The sequence below is a fragment of the Coregonus lavaretus genome (assembly GCF_964263955.1).
Source record: "Coregonus lavaretus genome assembly, contig: HAP1_SCAFFOLD_1517, whole genome shotgun sequence".
Taxonomy (NCBI): domain Eukaryota; kingdom Metazoa; phylum Chordata; class Actinopteri; order Salmoniformes; family Salmonidae; genus Coregonus; species Coregonus lavaretus.
In genome coordinates this window covers 25,469-51,360 of record NW_028159067.1, presented here as the reverse complement: position 1 = coordinate 51,360, position 25,892 = coordinate 25,469, and the positions used below count along the sequence as shown (strand labels likewise).

Sequence of the window (25,892 nt, the reverse complement as noted above, 5' to 3'; positions counted from 1 at the left end):
TTCAGAGAGGGAGAGAGGAGAAACAGGGACAGTGGAAAGGGAAGAGAAAGGGAGAGATGTTCAGAGAGGAGAGAGGAGAAACAGGGACAGTGGAAAGGAAAAGAGAGGGAGAGCCAATAGAGTGTTTTTGATGTAGCTATTATCATCCCCTCTCCCCTTCAGCTGAACAAGTAGACTCTTCCAATAATGGAAAGTGATTGGGGCGTACCATGTCTACTGTGAAAAGCGGGGTTGACTGGTGACATAATGCTCGTAAAGGAAGGTTGATGGGCCATAGCCACGTAGTGGGTGGCTTATTGTTGCATAAGGAAAATAGTATTGCGGATTTGAACAGTATATTTTTAGATTATATTAACTGTTCAGTATTTGACTTAGTTTCAGATTTTCTAATTTTGTTGGTCAGTGTGTGTGTGTGCGTGTGTGTGTGCGTGCGTGTGTGTGTGTGTGTGGGGGGGGGGGGTTATAGGGCTCAGTTGGAAACATTGAATAGACAGGAGCTCACACTGAGATAACACATGGCACTCCCACACTGTTTCCAAACACACTCTCACACACACACACACACACACACACACGCTATACACACCATATACGTACATGTTGTCCTCTGTAGCTCAATTGGTAGAGCATGGCACTTGTAACGCCAGGGTAGTGGGTTCGATCCCCGGGACCACCCATACGTAAAAATGTATGCGCACATGACTGTAAGTCGCTTTGGATAAAAGCGTCTGCTAAATGGCATATTATTATTATGCTTACACACACACACACACACACACACACACACAAACTTTCACACACACACACATGCTATACACACCATATATGTACATGCTTTCACACACACACACACACACACACACACATACACACACACACTCATGCTATACACACCATATACGTACATTCTTTCACACACAGACTCACACTCACACACACACACACACACACACACACACACACACACACACACACACACACAGGTGTGCTGGTGTGACAATGAGGAATGTATAGGAGCAAAGATATAGAGTATATCTGACCCAGATTCCTCTGCTCCATATGTTAATATGATATTCTACAACACAGATGCCCACAAACTAGATCACATACTAGATAAGGTTGTGTGTGTGTGTGTGTGTGTGTGTGTGTGTGTGTGTGTGTGTGTGTGTGTGTGTGTGTTTGTGTGTGTGTTTGAAAGCATGTACGTTTATGGTGTGTGTAGTGTGTGTGTGTGTGTGTGTGTGTGTGTGTGTGTGTGTGTTTGCTCAGTGTGTGGCAGTGCAGAGAATCCACACCTCAAAAAAGAGTAAATCGCTAGGAGACCCTCTCCCTGCCTCGTTGCCACGGCAATGCTGAGATTCCATCAATGAACGAGGGCTCCGTTGCCACAGCAACGGTTATGAATGAGAGCACGTCGGTAACCATGGGAACTTTGCGAAAAATAGGAATTGTCGGTTGCCTTGGCGATGCGGCGAACGGGGAGAGACCTTCACCATCTTCCTCATCATCTTCTTCATCTTCATCATGTTTGTTTTAGTTGAGGCGTTGGGTTGTAAAGATACAGTAGTCTGTATCTGTCTGGGTGAGTACACGCTATGATGAACACATATACAAACGCTTACACACTCGCAAAATCTAGCATACAGATGATAGATTCTCTCTTTTTATCTGGCCTCCCTCTCTTTCTCTGTTTTACTGTAATACATACACATACCGTTCATACACTGGACTGTGCATGTACACTGAGTATACCAAACATTAGGAATACATTGCTAATATTGAGTTGCACCTCAGAACAGCCTCAATTCGTCAGGGCATGGAGTCTACAAGGTGTTGAAAGCGTTCCACAGGGATGCTGACCCATGTTGACTCCAATGCTTCCCTCAGTTGTGTCAAGTTGGCTGGATGTCCTTTGGGTGGTGGACCATTCTTGATACACTGGAAACTGTTGAGCGTGAAAAACTCAGCAGTGTTGCAGTTCTTGACACAAACCGGTGCGCCTGGCGCCTACTACCATACGCCGTTCAAAGGCAACGCTGCTGAGTCACCCTCTGAATGGCACACATACACAATCCATGGCTCAATTGTCTCAAGGCTTAAAAATGCTTCTTTAACCTGTCTCCATCCCTGATTGAAGTGGATTTAACAAGTGACATCAATATGGGATCATAGCTTTCACCTGGATTCACCTGGTCAGTCTATGACATGCCTCCCGAGTGGCGCAGTGGTCTAAGTGCTAGCTGTGCCACTAGAGATCCTGGTTCGAATCCAGGCTCTGTCGTAGCCGGCCGCGACCGGGAGACCCATGGGGCGGCGCACTATTGGCCCAGCGTCGTCTAGGGTAGGGGAGGGAATGGCCGGCAGGGATGTAGCTCAGTTGGTAGAGCATGGCGTTTGCAATGCCAGGGTTGTGGGTTCGTTTCCCACGGGGGGCCAGTATGAAAAATAAAAAAATAATGTATGCACTAACTGTAAGTCGCTCTGGATAAGAGCGTCTGCTAAATGACTAAAATGTAAATGTAAAATGAGAGAGCATGTTTTGTATACTCAGTGTACAACCACATTGATTTGAATACATTCACGCTTACACACTTGCAAAATCTAGCATACAGGTGATAGATTCTCTCCTATTTTCTCTGTTTTATTGGAATACACACACATACCGTTCATACACTGTGGAGGCTGCTGAGGGGAGGACAGCTCATAATAACGGCTATGTTTGTGTGTTCTAGGTGTGTGTTTGTGTGTGTGTGTGAGTGTGTGTCTGCAGGTTGATAGACAGGTGTTCCCCAGTCAGCACTCTCCACACACCTCTCATCCGTGTGAATCCCTCGCTACTCTACCATACCTCCCTCCTCTCCCTCCCTCCATCTCACCCTGTCACACTGGGCCTCTCACACCATCATCTCTCTCACATTCTCTCTCTCTCTTTCCCTCCATCTCTCTCCTTTCTCCCTCTTTCTCTGTCTCTCTCTCTCTCATCCCTCTCTCTCTAGGGTATCTCTCTCTGTAGGATTATGTAGCAGGTTGTCTCTCTCTTGTCACACAGAGCATTAACACTGCTTTTCAATCTCTCTGTCTCTCTATCTCTGACGATAGGCACTGTCCCTATTTAACCTCCATCTTCCTCCTCTTCCATCTAACTCCTTTATTCGTTCCTCCTCTACCTCGCTCCTTTCCTTTTCTCTTCCTCCTCATTGTCTTCCTCGCTCCTTCCCCAACGTGGCTCCTCCCCCTTTCACGTGTCATCCTTTCTGTAGCTTCTGTCAATTTCCTATTTTCTCTGTTCTTCACTTTCACTCCCACTCGCTCATTCTATTCCTTAATCTCATCTCCATCACCTCCATTCTCCTCTTCTATCTCTCTCACCCCTCCATCCCTGCCCTGATTTCATTCAGTGCGGTCCCTACTGGACACAGTGGTTGCTCCCTCTAGTGGTGGGTGGGTGTACATGCAGCCAGGTACTGCAGTTGCCATAGTAGGACACAGGCTAGTGGTTGAGGTATCCTTACTGTCTGTCTTTATAGAATATAAAATAGTTATGTGAATATACAATGGTTTAGACTATTGAGACATTTTGGAGAGACGTGTGTATAAGGAAGCAATGGGATGGAGAGAGAGGGAGAGTGAGAAAGAGAGAGAGATAAGTTGAGAACCAGCCAACTTCAACACCAGCCAACTCCATCTATCCCTCTACCCATTCATCCCTCTATATATCCCTCTACCCATTCATCCCTCTATCTATCCCTCTACCCATTCATCCCTCTATCTATCCCTCTACCCATTCATCCCTCCATCTATCCCTCTACCCATTCATCCCTCTATCTATCCCTCTACCCATTTATCCCTCTATCTATCCCTCTACCCATTCATCCCTCTATCTATCCCTCTACCCATTCACCCCTCTATCTATCCCTCTACCCATTCATCCCTCTATCTATCCCTCTACCCATTCATCCCTCCATCTATCCCTCTACCCATTCACCCCTCTATCTATCCCTCTACCCATTCACCCCTCTATCTATCCCTCTATCCATTCATCCCTCTATCTATCCCTCTACCCATTCATCCCTCTATCTATCCCTCTATCCCTTAATCCGTCTCTCAATCCTTTTCTTGGGGTGAGGAGTTTAGTTTTAGCCTACCTCAGTTGCTCTAGCCAGCAGGCCTGATAAAACCCTATTGAGTGAATGACTGGTCTGGCACGAACACGGACAGACGGACGGACGGACGCGTACAAACACACACACGTACACAGTTAAAACCCCGTTGAGAGAATGACTGTTCTGGCCAGATATATTATACCTGTTAATGAATGGGGCTCTTAATGAAATTAGTCCAGAGCAGAAAGGGAGGAGGTGGACAGGGAGGTGCCAAAACCTGACCTCATGTTTTTTAAAGAGCGTTTAGGAGGAACTGTCTCGGACGGACCCGCTTTCTGTCTGATATAATAGAACTCTCTTTGCTGAGTGAATTATAGAAGCCGCATATTCCAAACCCCCACCTCTCTGGGGTTTTTTCCCTCTCTCTCTCTTTCTCTTACCTCCCTCTCTATCTCTCTCTCTCTCTTTCTCTTACCTCCCTCTCTATCTCTCTCTCTCCCTCTCTCTCTCTCTCTCTCTCTCTCTCTCTCTCTCTCTCTCTCTCTCTGTCTCTCTCTCTGTCTCTCTCTCTCTCTCTCTCTCTCTCGCTCTCGCTCTCCCTCTATCCCTCTCTCTCTTTCTCTTACCTCCCACTCTATCTCTCTCTCCCTCCCTCCCTCTATCCCTCTCTCTCTTTCTCTTACCTCCCTCTCTATCTCTCTCCCTCCCTCCCTCTATCCCTCTCTCTCAATCTCTTACCTCCCTCTCTATCTCTCCCTACGTCTATCCTCTCTCGCTCTCTGTGATTCTCCGTCACACACGTTACCCATGTCTCGTTAGTCTGTTCCAGGGAGCCCCTCTATCTCTCTCTCTCTCCGCCACCCCCACAGAATCTCCCTCTCCTTTCGTCGTCGTCCTCCTCCTCCTCATCCCCTACCTCTTCTCCTCCGCGGACAGCCCTGCCTGACGCCCCCGCAGAAAGAAATTAATAAAGAAAGAAAGAGAGGAGGAGAGGATGGAATTTTCCAACCTGCACTACCCAGTGTCAACTCCTCCTGGTCTGATGTACAGAGAGGCTGACTGTCAGAGAGATGGAACCAGGGATAGGAGTCAGAGAGGGAGAGAGAGGGAGAGAGTGAGAGGGGAGGAGGGAGAGAGGGGAGGCAGGGAGATGAGAGAGACAAGGGGGGAGAATGATAGGGCAGGGGTAGAGAAAGAGGTAGATAGAGGGGGGATAAGAGAGGCAGAGGGGTCATGAAATAGTTAGGGTGATGGGGAGGGGGAAAGATAGGGTAATGAGGTAGAGGGATAGGGAGATGATGTAGAGAGAGAGAGAGCGAGAGAGCGAGAGAGCGAGAGAGAGAGAGAGAGAGAGAGAGAGAGAGAGAGCGAGAGAGAGAGAGAGAGAGAGAGAGAGAGAGAGAGAGAGAGAGAGAGAGAGAGAGAGAGAGAGAGAGAGAGAGAGAGACTCAATTTGGCATGAGGGTCTGCTATACAAATTGATAGAAAGTGGGGTTGGGGGAAAAACATACGACATTATAAAATCCATGTACACAAACAACAAGTGTGCGGTTAAAATTGGCAAAAAACACACACATTTTTTCCACAGGGCCGTGGGGTGAGACAGGGATGCAGTTTAAGCCCCACCCTCTTCAACATATATATCAATGAATTGGCGAGGGCACTAGAACAGTCTGCAGCACCCGGCCTCACCCTACTAGAATCTGAAGTCAAATGTCTTCTGTTTGCTGATGATCTGGTGCTTCTGTCACCAACCAAGGAGGGCCTACAGCAGCACCTAGATCTTCTGCACAGATTCTGTCAGACCTGGGCCCTGACAGTAAATCTCAGTAAGACAAAAATAATGGTGTTCCAAAAAAGGTCCAGTTGCCAGGACCACAAATACAAATTCCATCTAAGACACTGTTGCCCTAGAGCACACAAAAAACGATACATACCTCGGCCTAAACATCAGCGCCACAGGTAACTTCCACAAAGCTGTGAACGATCTGAGAGACAAGGCAAGAAGGGCCTTCTATGCCATTAAAAGGAACATACAATTTGACATAACAATTAGGATCTGGCTAAAAATACTTGAATCAGTTATAGAACCCATTGCCCTTTATGGTTCTGGGGTCTGGGGTCCGCTCACCAACCAAGAATTCACAAAATGGGACAAACACCAAATTGAGACTCTGCATGCAGAATTCTGCAAAAACATCCTCCGTGTACAACGTAAAACACCAAATAATGCATGCAGAGCAGAATTAGGCCAATACCCGCTAATTATCAAAATCCAGAAAAGAGCCGTTAAATTCTATAACCACTTAAAAGGAAGCGATTCCCAAACCTTCCATAACAAAGCCATCACCTACAGAGAGATGAACTTGGAGAAGAGTCCCCTAAGTAAGCTTGTCCTGGGCCTCTGTTCACAAACACAAACAGACCCCACACAGCCCCAGGACAACAACAACAACAACAACAACAACAACAACAACAACACAATTAGACCCAACCAAATCATGAGAAAACAAAAAGAGAATTACTTGACACATTGGAAAGAACAAACAAAAAAACAGAGCAAACTAGAATGCTATTTGGCCCTAAACAGAGAGTACACAGTGGCAGAATACCTGACCACTGTGACTGACCCAAACTTAAGGAAAGCTTTGACTATGTACAGACTCAGTGAGCATAGCCTTGCTATTGAGAAAGGCCGCCGTAGGCAGACCTGGCTCTCAAGAGAAGACAGGCTATGTGCACACTGCCCACAAAATGAGGTGGAAACTGAGCTGCACTTCCTAACCTCCTGCCAAATGTATGACCATATTAGAGACACATATTTCCCTCAGATTACAGCGATCCACAAAGTATTCGAAAACAAACCCAATTTTGATAAACTCCCTTATCTACTGGGTGAAAAACCACAGTGTGCCATCACAGCTGCAAGATTTGTGACCTGTTGCCACAAGAAAAGGGCAACCAGTGAAGAACAAACACCATTGTAAATACAACCCATATTTATGTTTATTTATTTTCCCATTTGTACTTTAACTATTTGCACATTGTTACAACACTGTATATATACATAATATGACATTTGAAATGTCTTTATTCTTTTGAAACTTCTGAGTGTAATGTTTACTGTTAATATTTATTGTTTATTTCACTTTTGTTTACTATTTACTTCCCTTGCTTTGGCAATGTTAACACACGTTTCCCATGCCAATAAAGCCCTTAAATTGAATTGAATTGAATTGAATTGAGAGAGAGAGAGAGATAAAGGGGTGATGGATAGAGAGAGAGCGAGAGAGAGAGAGAGACAGAGACAGAGAGAGAGAGAGAGAGAGAGAGAGAGAGAGAGACAGAGAGAGAGCGAGAGAGAGAGAGACAGAGAGAGAGAGAGAGAGAGAGAGAGAGGTACAAAGAGAGAATGAAATAGTGAATCATTGATAATGAGATGACTAGTTGATGACTTGACACCGACCCAGGCAGCTACTGAAAGAGAGGTCATATAGACCAGTCACAGTGGCCATGCTGGTGTGACACTACACACAGTGACATGATACAAACATGACTCATGTGGATCACATGTTACTATGGAGATGTGTGAGGTCAGGTCCATGCTATCTGGAATCCTTGGGATGTCCCTACCCCATTTGAAGTTGGTAAAGGGTAAGGTTAGGGTTAGGTAAGGGTTGTGGATAATAATAATAATAATATGCCATTTAGCAGATGCTTTTATCCAAAGCGACTTCCAGTCATGCGTGCATACATTTGTACGTCTGGTTAGTGTAGGGGTTAAGGTAAGGTCAGAGGTTTAGGGTAGGGACATCCCAAGGATTCTGGATAGAACTGACCAATCATGTCATGTGTGTGTTCCTGTGCTTTTTATTACTGTTTAAACGTGCAAATGCTGTTTGTTTTCTGCTGAAATCGAACGCTTGTTAATTACACCCACTGTTTCTACAGTTTCTACCCCTTTTCTAATTCTCTCTCTCTTCATTTTCTTCTTCCCTCTCTCCTCAGTATCTTGTCGACGGTTGGCTCCGAATTTGACCTGCGAACACTGAGAGCAGTCAGGGTTCTGCGACCACTTAAGTTGGTGTCAGGGATTCCCAGTAAGTATGGGGACCCCCATGGAAATCACTCACTCTATCTTCCACTCCCTCTCTCTCTCTTTTCTCTGCCCTCTCTCTCTCTCTCTCTCTCTCTCTCCATCCTCTCCTCTCTCCCTCTTTCTTCCTCTCCCTCTCCCCCTCTTTCTTTCTATATTCCTGTCTGACCATCTCCCCCTGCACTGTATCCTCCAGGCCTGCAGGTGGTACTCAAGTCCATCATGAAGGCTATGATCCCCCTGCTGCAGATCGGACTGCTTCTCTTTGTGGCCATTCTGATGTTCGCCATCATCGGCCTTGAGTTCTACATGGGAAAGTTCCACACCACCTGTTTCGACATCGCCACTGGTAAGATCCATGGGCCTTGTCTTTAATCAACTACCAGCGACCTAGCACCTACCCCTAGACCCCCAAGCTTTGTCTTTAATCAACTACCAGCAACCAAGCACCTACTCCTAGACCCCCAAGCCTTGTCTTTAATCAACTACCAGCGACCAAGCACCTACCCCTAGACCCCCAAGCCTTGTCTTTAATCAACTACCAGCGACCAAGCACCTACTCCTAGACCCCCAAGCCTTGTCTTTAATCAACTACCAGCGACCAAGCACCTACCCCTAGACCCCCAAGCTTTGTCTTTAATCAACTACCAGCGACCAAGCACCTACCCCTAGACCCCCAAGCTTTGTCTTTAATCAACTACCAGCGACCAAGCACTTACTCCTAGACCCACAAGCCTTGTCTTTAATCAACTACCAGCGACCAAGCACCTACCCCTAGACCCCCAAGCCGTGTCTTTAATCAACTACCAGCGACCAAGCACCTACCCCTAGATCCCCAAGCTTTGTCTTTAATCAACTACCAGCGACCTAGCACCTACTCCTAGACCCCCAAGCTTTGTCTTTAATCAACTCCTAGCGTCCTAGCACCTACTACTAGACCTCCAAGACATGTTTTAAATTAACTCCTAGCGACCTAGCACCTACTCCTAGACCCCCAAGCCCTGTCTTAAATAAACTCCTAATTTACATTTACATTTACGTCATTTAGCAGACGCTCTTATCCAGAGCGACTTACAGTTAGTGAATACATATTTTTTTATACTGGCCCCCCGTGGGAATCAAACCCGCAACCCTGGCGTTGCAAACGCCATGCTCTATCAACTGAGCTACATCCCTGCCGGCCATTCCCTAATGACCTAGCACCTACCCTTAGATCCAAATAAAGTCATTGCACCGAACCCTAGACCCACAGGCCCAGTCCCAACTCAACCCCTACCCCTAGACATTTACCTACCCCTAGACCCACAGGCCCAGTCCCAACTCAACCACTACCCCTAGACCACAGGCCCAGTCCCTACTCAACCCCCTACCCCTAGACACTTTCCTAGACCCACAGGCCCAGTCCCACCTCAACCCCTACCCCTAGACACTTCAGTAGACCCACAGGCCCAGTCCCAACTCAACCCCTACCCCTAGACACTTCCCTAGACCCACAGGCCCAGTCCCAACTCAACCACTACCCATAGACACTTCCCTAGACCCACAGGCCCAGTCCCAACTCAACCCCTACCCCTAGACACTCCCTACCCCTTGACCCACAGGCCCAGGCCCAGTCCCAACTTAACCCCTACCTCTAGACACTTCCCTAGACCCACAGGCCCAGTCCCAACTCAATCCCTACCCCTAGACACTTCCCTAGACCCACAGGCCCAGGCCCAGTCCCAACTCAACCCCTACCCCTAGACACATCCCTAGACCCACAGGCCCAGGCCCAGTCCCAACTCAACCCCCTACCCCTAGACACTTCCCTAGACCCACAGGCCCAGTCCCAGTCCCAACTCAACCCATACCCATAGACACTTCCCTAGACCCACAGGCCCAGTCCCAACTCAACCCCTACCCCTAGACACTCCCTACCCCTTGACCCACAGGCCCAGGACCAGTCCCAACTTAACCCCTACCCATAGACACTTCCCTAGACCCACAGGCCCAGTCCCAACTCAACCCCTACCCCTAGACACTCCCTACCCCTTGACCCACAGGCCCAGGCCCAGTCCCAACTTAACCCCTACCCCTAGACACTCCCTACCCCTTGACCCACAGGCCCAGTCCCAACTCAACCCCTACCCCTAGACACTCCCTACCCCTTGACCCACAGGTCCAGTCCCAACTCAACCCCTACCCCTAGACACTACAAGGAAGACATTCAGACACAGCCCATCTCCTGTCCTTTAGTCATATCCCTTCAATTATTTTACTGAACCACCTCTTCCCTATTTTCTTATGCTGACTTCAACTCTAATCAGTCTCATCTCTCTCCCTCTCTTTTTCTCCCTATTCTCTCACCTCCCTTCTTCTCTCTCCCCCCTCCCCTCTCTCCCCTCTCTCCCCTCCCTCCCCCCCTCTCCCCTCCCTCCCCCTCTGTCCCCTCCCTCCCCCTCTCTCCCCTCTCTCCCCTCTCTCCCCTCCCTCCCCCTCTCTCTCCTCGCTCCCCTTCTTCTCTCTCCCCCCTCCCCTCTCTCCCCTCTCTCCCCTCCCTCCCCCTCTCTCCCCTCCCTCTCCTCTATAGATGAGATTTATGATGAGTTGCCATGCGGTACAGAGTTACCGTCCAGATTGTGTCCTAATGGGACCACGTGTAAAGGCTATTGGCTGGGGCCCAACTATGGGATCACCCAATTCGACAACATTCTCTTTGCTGTCCTCACTGTATTCCAATGTATCACCATGGAGGGATGGACCGACATGTTATACTATGTGAGTATATAGGGGTGTGTGTGGGGTGGAGCTGTGTGTGTGTGGGTAGTTGTTGTGTGTGTGTGTTTGAGGGGAGGTTGAAGTTTGTGTGTGTGTGTGTGTGTTTGTGTCCTCACTGTATTCCAATGTATCACCATGGAATGATGGGCCGACATGTTATGCTACAGTATGTGCTGTAAGTGGTTTAATTGTAAATACTATTCCTTGTAAAAATATACAGTACAGGGAACGCTATGGTCTGCTAATGTAATACATTAGCTTACCGATTTCCACACAATGTATAATTCATTGGCAACACATCTAGACACAATGAATAATTTACAGTCCACATCCTATTCTATTCCATTCTTTCCAAATTTTGGGGAAAACACACGCTAGTGTTATGCAAGAAGTATAGAAATGTGAAGGACTGGTATTTGTGGAATGGAACCACTTTTAGATGCGCATTTAATACATTTTTCAGCTCTGTTTGTTTGATCTCATGTCTGTCTGTCTGTCTGACTAACCTCCAGTATGTCTGTCTGTCTGTCTGTCTGTCTGTCTGTCTGTCTGTCTGTCTGTCTGTCTGTCTGTCTGTCTGTCTGTCTGTCTGTCTGTCTGTCTGTCTGTCTGTCTGTCTGTCTGTCTGTCTGTCTGACTAACCTCCTGTATGTCTGTCTGTCTGACTAACCTCCTACCTACCTGCCTGTCTGTCTGTCTGTCTGTCTGTCTGTCTGTCTGTCTGTCTGTCTGTCTGTCTGTCTGACTAACCTCCTGTCTGTCTGACTAACCTCCTGTCTGTCTGTTTGTCTGTCTGACTAACCTCCTGTCTGTCTGTTTGACTAATCTCCTGTCTGTCTGTATGTCTGTCTGACTAACCTCCTGTCTGTCTGTCTGTCTGTCTGACTGACTAACCTCCTGTCTGTCAGTCTGTCTGTCTGTCTGACTAACCTCCTGTCTGTGTCTGTCTGTCTGTCTGTCTGTCTGTCTGTCTGTCTGTCTGTCTGTCTGACTAGCCTCCTGCCTGTCTGTCTGTCTGACTAACCTCCTGTCTGTCTGTCGGTCTGTCTGTCTGACTAACCTCCTGTCTGTCTGTCTGACTAACCTCCTGTATGTCTGTCTGACTAACCTCCTGTCTATCTGTCTGTCTGTTTGACTAACCTCCTGTCTGTCTGTCTGTCTGTCTGTCGGTCTGTCTGACTAACCTCCTGTATGTCTGTCTGTCTGACTAACCTCCTGTCTGTCTGTCTGTCTCACTAACCTCCTGTCTCTGTCTGTCTGACTGTCTGACTAACCTTCTGTCTGTCTGTCTGTCATTCTGACTATCCTCCTGTCTCTGTCTGTCTGTCTGACTAACCTCCTGTCTCTGTCTGTCTGTCTGACTGACTGTCTGACTAACCTTTTGTCTGTCTGTCTGTCATTCTGACTAACCTCCTGTCTCTGTCTGTCTGTCTGACTAAACTCCTGTTTGTCTGTCTGTCTGTCTGTCTGCCTGTCTGTCTGTCTCTCTGTCAGACTTTCCAGAGTAATGATGTATGTCTGTCTGTCTCTCCATATTAATTATGTCTGTCTCTCCAGAGTAATGATGTCTGTCTGTCTCTCCAGAGTAATGATGTCTGTCTGTCTGTGTCTCCAGAGTAATGATGTCTGTCTGTCTGTGTCTCCAGAGTAATGATGTCTATCTGTCTGTCTCTCCAGATTAATGATGTCTGTCTGTCTGTCTCTCCAGAGTAATGATGTATATCTGTCTGTCTCTCCAGAGTAATGATGTATGTCTGTCTGTCTCTCCAGAGTAATGATGTATGTCTGTCTGTGTCTCCAGAGTAATGATGTCTATCTGTCTGTCTCTCCAGAGTAATGATGTATATCTGTCTGTCTCTCCAGAGTAATGATGTCTATCTGTCTGTCTCTCCAGAGTAATGATGTCAATCTGTCTGTCTCTCCAGAGTAATGATGTATATCTGTCTGTCTCTCCAGAGTAATGATGTATATATGTCTGTCTCTCCAGAGTAATGATGTCTATCTGTCTGTCTCTCCAGAGTAATGATGTCTATCTGTCTGTCTCTCCAGAGTAATGATGTCTATCTGTCTGTCTCTCCAGAGTAATGATGTCTATCTGTCTGTCTCCAGAGTAATACTGTCTATCTGTCTGTCTCCAGAGTAATGATGTCTATCTGTCTGTCTCCAGAGTAATGCTGTCTATCTGTCTGTCTCCAGAGTAATGATGTATATCTGTCTGTCTCTCCAGAGTAATGATGTCTATCTGTCTGTCTCCAGAGTAATGATGTATATCTGTCTGTCTCTCCAGAGTAATGCTGTCTATCTGTCTGTCTCCAGAGTAATGATGTCTATCTGTCTGTCTCCAGAGTAATGATGTAGAGGGAAGTGCCTGGAACTGGATGTACTATATCCCCCTCATTATCATCGGGTCCTTCTTCATGTTAAATCTGGTGCTGGGCGTCCTCTCAGGGTACGTATAGTACACACACCTGTGTGTGTGTGTGTGTGTGCATGCGTGGGCACGTGCGTGTTTAACTGATCCATTCACAACTTTCCTTCCTCAATACTCCCTTCTCCACCCCTCTCTAAACACAGTCTCTCAGGTCCTAGACTGACAGTTTTCTAAGAGTTATCCTAAAAGTATTTAAGAGTTAGCCCAAGAGTCCATCAGTTTAAGCTGTAAGGCCAAAAATAATTGTTCATCACATATTTGTATTATAGATTTTGTTGATACTTCAAGGGGTCTTACAATTGCAAATCAAAAAAGCTAAATGTTCCTTGGTATGACCTTCTTAATTAAAACAATTCCATATAGCTTAGTAAACCCCCCCTCCCCCCCAGACAGGGCTTAGACTGTTATGGTTTAAGAGTTATCCTAAGAGTCTTTACGAGTTATCCCAATAGTCTTTAAGAGTTATCCTGAGAGTATTTTAGAGTTACCCAGTTATACTACATCTTTAACAGCGTTAAACACTTATCCTAACAGATATCCTGTATAGAAGGGTCTTTAATGCATATAAACACGACCTCACAACTTCTAGATTGACGTTTTTCTAAGTGATCCTAAGAATATTTTAACACTAATCCTAAATCTGTAACATCAACCCTATTCAGCTGAGCTCAGGGCGATGTTATTAAATTATTAGATTATGATTAAGTTATTATCAGGCGTCTCTCCGAGAGGAGTGTGTGTGTTGGTTAACCTGCTAATCTGACAGGCATTTTCAACGGAGCTCACCCCTCAACCTCAATCCCCTTACACTGACTGGACTCTGCTAATCTGGGTTAGCCCCGAATCCACTGACACACAGTGGAAGGGAAGACACGCATACACTGTAGAGACACACACACACACACATGCATTTATTGCGCCTGCGCGTCAGGGAGTCTTGGAAGAGTTTGGTAATCCATGGATGCCGATTTATGGAACTCTTCAGAAAAGGGGAGAGCTGTTCATTCACATGTGACTAGAGATTTAGACAGAGTATTTTACCTGCTCTGTGTGTGTCTGTGTGTGTCTGTGTGTGTGTGTGTGTGTGTGTGTGTGTGTGTGTGTGTGTGTGTGTGTGTGTGTGTGTGTGTGTGTGTGTGTGTGTGTGTGTGTGTGTGTGTGTGTGTGTGTGTGTGTGTGTGGTGCGCGAGTGTGTGACCCTAGTGTGTGTACTACCCCTAGATATAGTGTGTTACCAGTAAGTGATTGTAGTGTGTGTACTACCCCTAGATATAGTGTGTTACCAGTAAGTGATTGTAGTGTGTACTACCCCTAGATATAGTGTGTTACCAGTAAGTGATTGTGAGTGTGTGTACTACCCCTACAGAGAGTTTGCCAAAGAGAGAGAGCGAGTAGAGAACCGTGCAGAGTTCCTCAAATTGAGACGCCAGCAGCAAATAGAGAGAGAGCTAAACGGATATCTAGAATGGATCTGTAAAGCAGGTCAGTATACACACACAATCACATATACACACACGCACGCACACACTTCCTTAACACAAACTGTAACACTGTTCTTAAAGATATTGCTTTTTAACTCTACACAAACTGATGACTGACATGATGTGTTGTTGTTGTTGTTGTTGTTGTTGTTGTTGTTGTTGTTGTTAACCATGTGTTATTGTGTTTCTACAGAGGAGGTCCTTCTGAACGAGGATGGTACCATTTTTACCGGTAAAGTTACTTCGGTCTCATCATAAGAGAGAGGGGGGTAGAGAGAGTGAGAGAAAGAGAGAGCAGGGATCAGAGAAATGAGTGAGAGAGTGAGAGAGCGAGTGAAAGAGAAATTAGTCAAAGAGAGAAAGACAGAAAGTGTATGAGAGAATCATTTTGGTTGAGAGAAAGAAAAATCTGTGAAAGAACCTAGATTTCCATCCAACTGGCGATAGATTTTCTCAATTCTGCAACAACAACAAAAAATGTGCATTTTCCCTCCAGAGATGTGTTTCCATCAAATTGACTTCGTGATGATGTAGTGCACATAAAATCCCTTTTGCCGTTAAATTCCCATGTACCGTATAACAAATACGTTAAATGGGTTTCCATCGCATTTTCAACTCAACTGATGGTTTGCTCACAAAACAATGTGTGTTATATAGCGAGTGTGCCCACTGTGGCATTGGAAAGTGCGCTCTAGCCTAGAGTGCACGTAGAGCCTACATGATGAGATTATTATAATGGACAAAAGAGCGAGATTATTTTTATTTGTTCAAACGGCAGCAAGCATCGATTATCATGTCACCAGAATAAGACCCTGGATATGTATTGGAAAGGAGCATCAAGCTCATCGTCTTGCACTTTCACCTCATAATAATGGCTGGAATGGAGGAAATGAATGGCATCAAACACCTGGAAACCATGTGTTTGATGTAATTGTTACCATTCCACCGATTCCGCTCCAGTCATTACAACGAGCACCGACATTTCTCGCATAATTTATTTTTCTGACACTAAAAGATCCCACCTTGTCTAGGCGTATTTTCTTTTGTCGACATTTGGAAAGTTGGCGAAGAATGTTCTGTTTCCATCAGGCCTGTCATGACATTTCTCTATCCGATATGTACTTTACTCACATTAAAAGGTTGGATGGAAACCTGGTTTGTGATACACAGAGAGAGAGAGAGAGAGAGAGAGAGAGAGAGAGAGAGAGAGAGAGAAGAGAGAGAGAGAGAGAGAGAGAGAGAGAGAGAGAGAGAGAGAGAGAGAGAGAGAGAGGAGAGAGAGAGAGAGAGAGAGAGAGAGAGAGAGAGAGAGAGAGACAGAGAGACAGAGAGAGATTGTAACATTCTATCGTTCTACATCCTCCAGGTACCGTCAAGACCAAGAACAAGAAAGAGCTGCTGAATCCAGAGGAGGGAGAAGACGGTAGAGCGAATGGTTTTTATTACACAATTAATTATAATATCATAATAATATAATTAAGAAGCATTACACTGTAAAACAGGGATCTTCAACCTTTTCTTGCCCAGGCACCCTCCCAGGCAACCGGACGACCCAGGGACCCCCATCATAAGTTAGCAAAAATAAATGTATAATGTCTTTTCTTATCATCAGGTGAATGATAATGGCAAGGAGAACTACTAATAATAATTAGTATAAATAGATTTGGTAGATCTTTTCAATATTTTGACCTCCCCACATTATAATTGGAGGAAGTGTAAACTATAACATAGGCTATTAGCCAGAAAGGTAACTCAAACACATTTACGCCAAAAGCAGCTGTTTAGCTGGTTAAATAAAGTTAGCCATGTGTTGGCAAAAATGTATGTTCAAGTCAAGAAAGCTTACCATCAGTCAGTGCACTGGTTACCTGTTCATTAGAAGAAGATATTCTACTCTTTTCCTACTGTAGGTACAGTGGATTCGGAAAGTATTCAGACCCCTTGACTTTTTCCACATTTTGTTACGTTACAGCCTTATTCTAAATGGATTAAATTGCTTTTTTTTCCCCCTCATCAATCTACACACAATACCCCATAATGACAAAGCAAAAACAGGGTTGTAGAAATGTTTGCACATTTATAAAATTTTTTAACTGAAATAACACATTTGCATAAGTATTCAGACCCTTTACTTTGTTGAAGCACCTTTGGCAGCGATTACAGCCTCGATTCTTCTTGGGGAGTTTCTCCCATTCTTCTCTGCAGATCCTCTCAAGCTCTGTCAGGTTGGATGGATAGCGTCGCTGCACAGCTATTTTCAGGTTTCTCCAGAGATGTTTGATCGGGTTCAAGTCCGGGGTCTGGCTGGGCCACTCAAGGACATTCAGAGACTTGTCCCGAAGCCACTTCTGCGTTGTCTTGGGGGGGTTGTTGTCCTGTTGGAAGGTGAACCTTCGCCCCAGTCTGAGATCCTGAGCGCTCTGGAGCAGGTTTTCATCAAGGGCCTCTCAGTACTTTGCTCCGTTCATCTTTCCCTCGATCCTGATTAGTCTCCCAGTCCCTGCCGCTGAAAAACATCCCCACAGCATGATGCTGCCACCACCATGCTTCACCGTAGGGATGGTGCCATGTTTCCTCCAGACGTGACACTTGGCATTCAGGCCAAAGAGTTCAATCTTGGTTTCATCAGACCAGAGAATCTTGTTTATCATGGTCTGAGAGTCTTTAGGTGTATTTTGGCAAACTCCAAGCGGGCTGTCATGTGCCTTTTACTGAGGAGTGGCTTCCGTCTGGCCACTCTACCATAAAGGCCTGATTGGTGGAGTGCTGCAGAGATGGTTGTCCTTCTGGAAGGTTCTCACATCTCCACAGAGGAACTCTGGAGCTCTGTCAGAGTGACAATCAGGTTCTTGGTCACCTCCCTGACCAAGGCCCTTCTTCCACGATTGCTCAGTTTGGCCGGGCGGCCAGCTCTAGGAAGTGTCTTGGTGTTTCAAAACTTTTTCCATTTAAGAATGATGGAGGCCTTTGTGTTGTTGGGGACCTTCAATGCTGCAGAAATGTTTTGGTACCCTTCCCTAGATCTGTGCCTCGACACAATCCTGTCTCTGAGCTCTACGGACAATTCCTTCGACCTCATGTCTTGGTTTTTGCTCTGACATGCACTGCCAACTGTGTGACTTTATATAGACAGGTGTGTGCCTTTCCAAATCATGTCCAATTAATTGAATTTACCACATGTGGACTTCAATCAAGTTGTAGAAACATCTCAAGGATGATCAATGGAAACAGGATGCACCTGAGCTCAATATTGAGTCTCATAGCAAAGGGTCAGAATACTTATGTAAATACATAAGGTATTTCTGGGTTTTATATTTAATACATTTGCAATAAATTCTAAAAACCTGTTTTTGCTTTGTCATTATGGGGTATGATATCATTTTTAAAAAAAATCAATTTTAGAATAAGGCTGTAACGTAACAAAATATGTACTTTCCGAATGCACTGTATGTAATTCACAATTTGTTTATTCTGTTGTTGCTAACGATATTCATAAAAACATTGAAATAATAAAAATGTTAAATCAAGGTGGCCCAACTCAATATGTTTTAGTAACTAGTTCCACAGGCTTTTTGAGTTTACTCAACATTTTGTAGAAGTGTAAACTTTACATTTTAAGTTGGCCAAAACCTTGTTCTAAATCAACTAGACAAGTTGGCAAAAATGTTGTTCCAACTTAATTAAAAAAGTTGGGCTAAAGTTCATTGAACTTAAAATGATATATTAATGGCAGTGAGGCTGAATTACTTGATACACTACATATTTAAAGTATGGAAAAAAACACAAGAATGATCAAACAACGTAATAAACATTAAAAATAAATATAAAGTGGTTCGTAAGTGCTACATATGACAAACAAAACCTAAATTAAAAAGACTTAGCATAGAAATAGCGCAGACAGAACGGATCTACCGCTTATCAAATGCTGCTTTCAATGAAAATGACAGATCTATAACTCTTCATCATCTTCTTCTAGGAGACCCGTTTGGCCGTGGTAGTCTACAGGATGGGTCCAACTACAATAGGAAGGAGCGGCGGATACGGTTCTTCATCCGTAAGATGGTGAAGACTCAGGCCTTCTACTGGACTGTACTGTGTCTGGTGGGCCTCAACACCATGTGCGTGGCTGTGGTACACTATGAACAGCCTGAGATCCTCTCCGACTTTCTCTGTGAGTATATGTATCTGCACACACACATGCAAACACACGCACATGCAAACACACACACACACACACACACACACACACACACACACTCTCCATGATCACACATACCTCACCTCAACACAATGTGCACTACGACCAGCTTGAGATGCTGTCCACCTTCCTCTGTGATTATGCATGGCTAGTGTCCAGTCTAATTTCCATAAGATGTCTAGCTGAGGAAGTCTATTAATCATGTAGAGTTATCATCACAGCAGTCTGCCGTCATAGACTAGCTAGTGTCATTATTGAATTCCACTCATCTAACCTGATTCTCTATTTTCCTTCCTCCTTTTCTTTTTCTTTACATCCTTCTAAATCCCCCCCTCCTCTCTCTCTGTCTCTCTGTCTCTCTGTCTCTCTCTCTCTCTCTCTCTCTCTCTCTCTCTCTCTCTCTCTCTCTCTCTCTCGTCTCTCTCCCCTCCCGCTCCCTCTACCCCCCCCCACCTGCTCTCTCCTCCCTCTCTCTCCTCCCTCTCTCTCTCTCTCTCTGTCTCTCTCTCTCTCTCTCTCTCTCTCTCTCTCTCTCTCTCTCTCTCTCTCTCTCTCTCTCTCTCTCTCTCTCTCTCTCTCTCTATCTCTCTCTCTCTCTCTCTCTCTCTCTCTCTCTCCAGTCTATGCAGAGTTTATATTCCTGGGTCTGTTCATGTCAGAGATGTGTATTAAGATGTATGGCCTGGGGACTAGGCCCTACTTCAACTCCTCCTTCAACTGCTTCGACTGTGTTGTGAGTAGAGACGTTACTCCTGCTACTACTATACTACTACTATATTACTAGTATATTACTATATTACTACTACTATACTACTATATTACTACTACTATACTACTATATTACTATTATACTACTATATTACTATATTACTACTACACTACTACTATACTACTATAGTACTATATTACTATATTACTACTACTATACTACTATATGTATACTATATTACTACTATTCTACTACTATACTACTACTATACTACTACTATACTACTATACTACTATACTACTATGCTACTATGCTACTATGCTACTATACTACTATACTACTATACTACTATACTACTATACTACTATACTACTATACTACTACTATACTACTATGCTACTACCATACTACTACTATACCACCAGTATACTACTACTATAGCTTCTACTACTGTTTTTAATGTGCATTTGATGCTGAAATAATTTCATTGGCACTAGCTGAACTATATTACCCTGACTGTAAAGTGCCGATACCGTTTTGTTTTTATCATTCAGAGCCAATCAATTCAAATTGTGTGTGTGCATGCGTCACTTTGTGTGTGTTCTAATCAACATGAATGCATATGATGTGTGTGTGTTAGGTGATCGTGGGCAGTATATTTGAGGTGATATATGCGGTCATTAAGCCAGGGACATCGTTCGGCATCAGTGTGTTAAGAGCCCTCCGACTGCTCAGGATCTTCAAAGTCACCAAGTGAGTCACACACACACACACACACACACACACACACACACACACACACACACACACACACACACACACACACACACACACACACACACACACACACACACACACACACACACACACACAGTGATTGTTTCAGTTTCAACACTGCTACAGGCTAGTTGCATCATCAGCCTTTCTCCTCCTTTCCTCTTTTCCTCTCTTCTTCTGACTCTGTTTCTATTTTACAGTCGGCCATCACTGCTGTCTGCCTTTCTCTCTTTTCCTCCCTCGCTTTCTTCTCTGACCTAGCCAGTTTGACATAATGGTGGTTTTCATGTCTTTATGGGGTTTTTATGCCTGTCCAGTAACCTCTTCCTCTCTCTCCCCCCTCTTTCTCATCCTCTCTCCTCATCCCTCTCTCCCTCTCTCTCTCTCCCCCCTCTTTCTCATCCTCTCTCCTCATCCCTCTCTCCCTCTCTCTCTCTCCCCCCTCTTTCTCATCCTCTCTCCTCATCCCTCTCTCCCTAGGTACTGGGCCCCTCTACGTAACTTGGTGGTATCGTTACTCAACTCTATGAAGTCCATCATCAGTTTGCTCTTCCTCCTCTTCCTCTTCATTGTCGTCTTTGCCCTTTTGGGCATGCAGCTCTTCGGTGGACAGTCAGTACACACACACACACACACACACACACACACAGGTTCACACGCACACTGGCAAACACACACACACATATATATATATGCTCACCCACACACATACATGCAGGAACGCAAGGGCTGTTACCTACACACCCACACACACACATACATATACACACATACATAGACAATGGGAGGCAGGTAGCCGTTGGGCCAGTAACCCAAAGGTCGCTGGTTCGAATCCCTGGGCCGACTAGGTGAAAAATCTGTCAATGTGCCCTTGAGCAAGGCACTTAACCCTAATTGCTCCTGTAAGTTGCTCTGGATAAAAGCGTCTGCTAAATGATTTAAATGTAAAATGTAATACACACACACGCATGCATGAATTGATGATGGACTTCATGGCGTGGAGAGAGAGACTTGAGGAACTGTCAACTCACAATGGACTTCCTTCTGTGTGGATCTGTCCGGACGTATCCATGATTTATCATCATTTCTCGCACTCCTCTCTCTCTCTTCCTCCCTCTCTCTTCCTCCCTCTCTCTTCCTCCCTCTCTCTTTCTCCCTCCCAGATTCAACTTTGATGGTGGCACGCCGCCCACCAACTTTGACACCTTTCCTGCAGCTATAATGACAGTATTTCAGGTTAGACATTTAACCATACTTTGGTGATACAGGGCGTTTTCACATATGAAATTCGGCTCCCTGGTTCGGTTTCCTGGTTCGGCTCCCTGGTTTGGCTCCCTGGTTCGGTTTCCTGGAGCGTTTGTGAGAATTCTACAGAATATGTTTTGCTTTCACAAGACCTGAAAATAACCGTTTCAGGGTGTGATTAGAAAGATGCACATTCGACATGACGTTAGCGAGCTAGCTTATTTCCACCGGCAACAATTCCACACGACTCGCGCTGCCTCATCACAATACCTGGTAGGTAGACTGGTCCTGCATCTTAGACCCGCTACTCACTCAGGTCCAGGATTCGCTACAGCCAGGTTTCACACATGCCTACTAGAGCAGATCGGGGTACCGAACGCTCAAGGATCGGGATCACACAGGAGAATGTGAAAGCACCCATACTGTAGGTTCTGGTACAGCACAGTCTCCGTTTTCACATCCTGGTACTAGATTTGACTGATTGATTGACTGTTCTAGTCTCTGACTCAAAGGACTGTTTTCTTATTGTATTTTGTTCTCCTATTGTGTTTCTTTGAATAGCTTGATTCACATTGTGTGAGTTGATTATGTGTGTAGTAACATCTTGTCTTTTACTCCCGTGAGTGTGTGCACACATGCAAATGGTTCAACACTAGTGTTTTACTGTGCTTTGTGTCATATGTAAACTGCACAGAAATTACGTGTGTCATGTATGATGACCCGTGTGTGATGACCCGTGTGTGTGTGCGTGTTCAGATCCTGACGGGTGAAGACTGGAACATGGTGATGTATGATGGGATAGAGTCTCAGGGAGGAGTGAACAGTGGAATGGTCTTCTCCATCTTCTTCATAGTGCTCACACTCTTCGGCAACTGTATCCTGATGACCATGGCTCTATGCTGACACACACACACACACACACACACACATAAACACACACACAAACACACACACACACACACACAATTCTATGCTGACACACACAAAAAACGCACACATACGCACACATCCCGTGTAGCTCAGTTGGTAAAGCATGGCGTTAGCAACGCCAGGGTTGTGGGTTCATTTCCCACGGGGGGCCAGTATGAAAATGTATGCACTCACTAACTGTAAGTCGCTCTAGATAAGAGCATCTGCTAATGACTAAAATGTTAAATGTAATATACACACAAAGAGACACACATAAATGCGTAAACACACACACACACACACACACGTAAATGCATACACAAACAGGACAATTGAAGTCTCTCTATGGTGTGTGTGTGTGTGTAATGCGACACAAAATAAACACACATACAGACATTATAGAGGAACACTAACACAGAGAACCCAGATACTCATCAGAATGTCATGACTTTTGTCACAATGTTTCTGAGTTGGTCCTATCAGTTCCTTAACCCCCTGCTCTCAGACACCCTGCTGAATGTGTTCTTAGCTATCGCCGTGGATAATCTGGCCAATGCTCAGGAGTTGACCAAGGTACTGGACCACATTATACCTTACTTTGCCTCACCTGGTTATAACCTTGCTAGAACTGTACATAACCTGGCTATGACTGTATGGGTGAAGTTACCCCTGAATGCTGATCTTGGGTCAGTTTAGCGTTTTCCCCACTAATGGTTAAGGTTAGGATTTGGGGATGGCAAGCTGATCCTAGAGCTGTCCTTACTTTACCTCACCTGGCTATTACTGTACTAGGGTTGCACAAATCCGGTAACTTTCCCCAAATTCCCAGGGTTTTCCAGGATTCCTGGATTTCCTGCTTATGCCCTCCTAATTCAAGGAACTTCCAACAAGGATTTCTGGAAAACTAGGGAATGTTGGGAATTATACTGTACTGTGTTACTCTTCTACTGAGCCTGCCTACTACCGACAGGACCAGGCTATAGACCTTATTCAGACGGCGGCCATTGTTAATTGACTAACGTTCTACACCCCACTAGCTGTCAATGGGTAGAACATAGAGACTAAATAAGGTCTATTTCATATGGGTAATGCTCTTTCTCTCTCTCTCTCTCTCTCTCTCTCTCTCTCTCTCTCTCTCTCTCGCTCTCTCTCCAGGATGAGGAGGAGCAAGAAGAGGCAGCTAATGCCAAGACAACCCTGCAGAAGGCCAAGGAGGTGGCTGAAGTTAGTCCTCTGTCTGCCGCTAACCTCTCCATCGCTGCGTGAGTAGAGTACACATCTATCTGCCTGTCTGTCTGTCTGTATCTATCTATCTATCTATCTATCTATCTATCTATCTATCTATCTATCTATCTATCTATCTATCTATCTATCTATCTATCTGTCTGTCTGTCTGTCTGTCTGTCTGTCTGTCTGTCTGTCTGTCTGTCTGTCTGTCTGTCTGTCTGTCTGTCTGTCTGTCTGTCTGTCTGTCTGTCTGTCTGTCTGTCTGTCTGTCTGTCTGTCTGTCTGCATCTGACTGTCTGCCTGTCTGTCTGTCTGTCTGGCTGGCTGGCTGTCTGTCTATATTATATCTATCTGTCTGTAACTAGATCTGTGGTTATTTCAGTTGTGTCACTAATGGGAAGCGAATACACTGATACACTGGAAACAGTTGCTACTGTACACACACACACAGTACATCAGTACTCAGTCTAATGTACACTCCAACACTCTACTCAATCCGACCGACACACACTTCAAGACTCAATCTGACGCACACTCCATCTTCCACTCAACCTAATTCTCCTTAGCCACTGACCTAGACTTCTTCAACTTTAATCACGGTCATCATCAAAATAGGTACAAGGTTAAATACACTACAGTAGTTATGAGAAGGAGGTTAAATACACTATACTAGTTATGAGGAGGTTAAATACACTATACTAGTTATGAGGAGGTTAAATACACTATACTAGTTATGAGGAGGTTAAATACACTATACTAGTTATGAGGAGGTTAAATACACTATACTAGTTATTGTCACGATCGTCGTAGGGAATAGACCAAGGCGCAGCGTGATGAACGAACATGTTTAAACTTTATTATCTTTAGTGATAATAGACAACAATAAACAAAACAAGAAACGACTCGTGAAGTCCACGGTAACAATGACCAACACGGAACAAGAACCCACAAACACAAAGGGAAAACAGACAGTTTAAATATGGCTCCCAATCAGAGACAACCAACGACAGCTGACACTCGTTGCCTCTGATTGGGAGTCACTCTAGCCAACATAGAAGTAAACACAACTAGAACTACCAACATAGAAATCTAACACATAGAATGAACACACCCTGGCTCAACATATAGAGTCCCAGAGCCAGGGTGTGACAGTTATGAGGAGGTTAAATACACTATACTAGTTATGAGGAGGTTAAATACACGATACTAGTTATGAGGAGGTTAAATACACTATACTAGTTATGAGGAGGTTAAATACACTATACTAGTTATGAGGAGGTTAAATACACTATACTAGTTATGACAAGGAGGTTAAATACACTATACTAGTTATGAGAAAGAGGCATGGTTAAATATACTAGTTTGAGCTTCGAGGAGTGGCAAGGTCTCCTTTAAAAAAAACGTACGAAGCATCATCAAATTTGACAGTGAGTGCGCTAAAACGTAATTCCACCCTAATTCCATTGAGTCAATGGAAACGGGCTAAGTGGCTACGCGGCGATGCTAGCGGGCAAAGATAGACTACATCTAGAAGGATGGCATCTTCTTATCATCAAAGACAGTGACAGGAAAATGAAATAGTTTCTACTGAAATTCTGTGGCCCTTTGAAATGTTTGATGTGCCCTTTTGTGTGTGTGTATTGTGTGCGTGTGTGTGTCCCCCATTGTCTGCTGTTTCTGCAAGGAGAAGCAGATTTTACATAAGCCCCTCCAGCCCTTTATATAAAGTCCTTACCCAGTACTCTGTGCCTCTCCTCGTGTTTTTCTACAAGGAGAACAATAGGTTTAGTCATGTCTTAGAGGACGTAGGGGATGGAAGGAGGGGAGAGAGTGTGTGTACATTTCCCTGCTATAAATTAACAATACTGTATTAAGATACTGTTTATCAAGACATCATGTTACACAATATTACAGGCTGCATTTACACAGGCAGCCCAATTCTGATCTTTTGACCAATCA

At 44.9% G+C, this 25,892-nt stretch overlaps 1 protein-coding gene across 1 annotated transcript in view; it reads left to right on the top strand.

The window, feature by feature from the left end:
- The window catches only part of LOC311123297 (voltage-dependent P/Q-type calcium channel subunit alpha-1A-like), a gene marked incomplete at both ends in the record, with an annotated part of 104,034 nt that overhangs the window by 54,105 nt on the left and 24,037 nt on the right, over positions 1 to 25,892 (top strand). The window contains 14 exons of the mRNA XM_084197557.1: positions 8,112 to 8,203; positions 8,396 to 8,548; positions 10,769 to 10,956; positions 13,302 to 13,405; positions 14,754 to 14,931; positions 16,246 to 16,291; positions 18,845 to 19,039; positions 19,687 to 19,799; positions 20,416 to 20,528; positions 21,033 to 21,164; positions 21,716 to 21,788; positions 22,554 to 22,671; positions 23,212 to 23,279; positions 23,862 to 23,968. Coding sequence (XP_084053683.1) covers positions 8,112 to 8,203; positions 8,396 to 8,548; positions 10,769 to 10,956; positions 13,302 to 13,405; positions 14,754 to 14,931; positions 16,246 to 16,291; positions 18,845 to 19,039; positions 19,687 to 19,799; positions 20,416 to 20,528; positions 21,033 to 21,164; positions 21,716 to 21,788; positions 22,554 to 22,671; positions 23,212 to 23,279; positions 23,862 to 23,968 — 1,680 coding nt within the window. The remainder of the gene's footprint in view (positions 1 to 8,111; positions 8,204 to 8,395; positions 8,549 to 10,768; positions 10,957 to 13,301; positions 13,406 to 14,753; positions 14,932 to 16,245; positions 16,292 to 18,844; positions 19,040 to 19,686; positions 19,800 to 20,415; positions 20,529 to 21,032; positions 21,165 to 21,715; positions 21,789 to 22,553; positions 22,672 to 23,211; positions 23,280 to 23,861; positions 23,969 to 25,892) is intronic.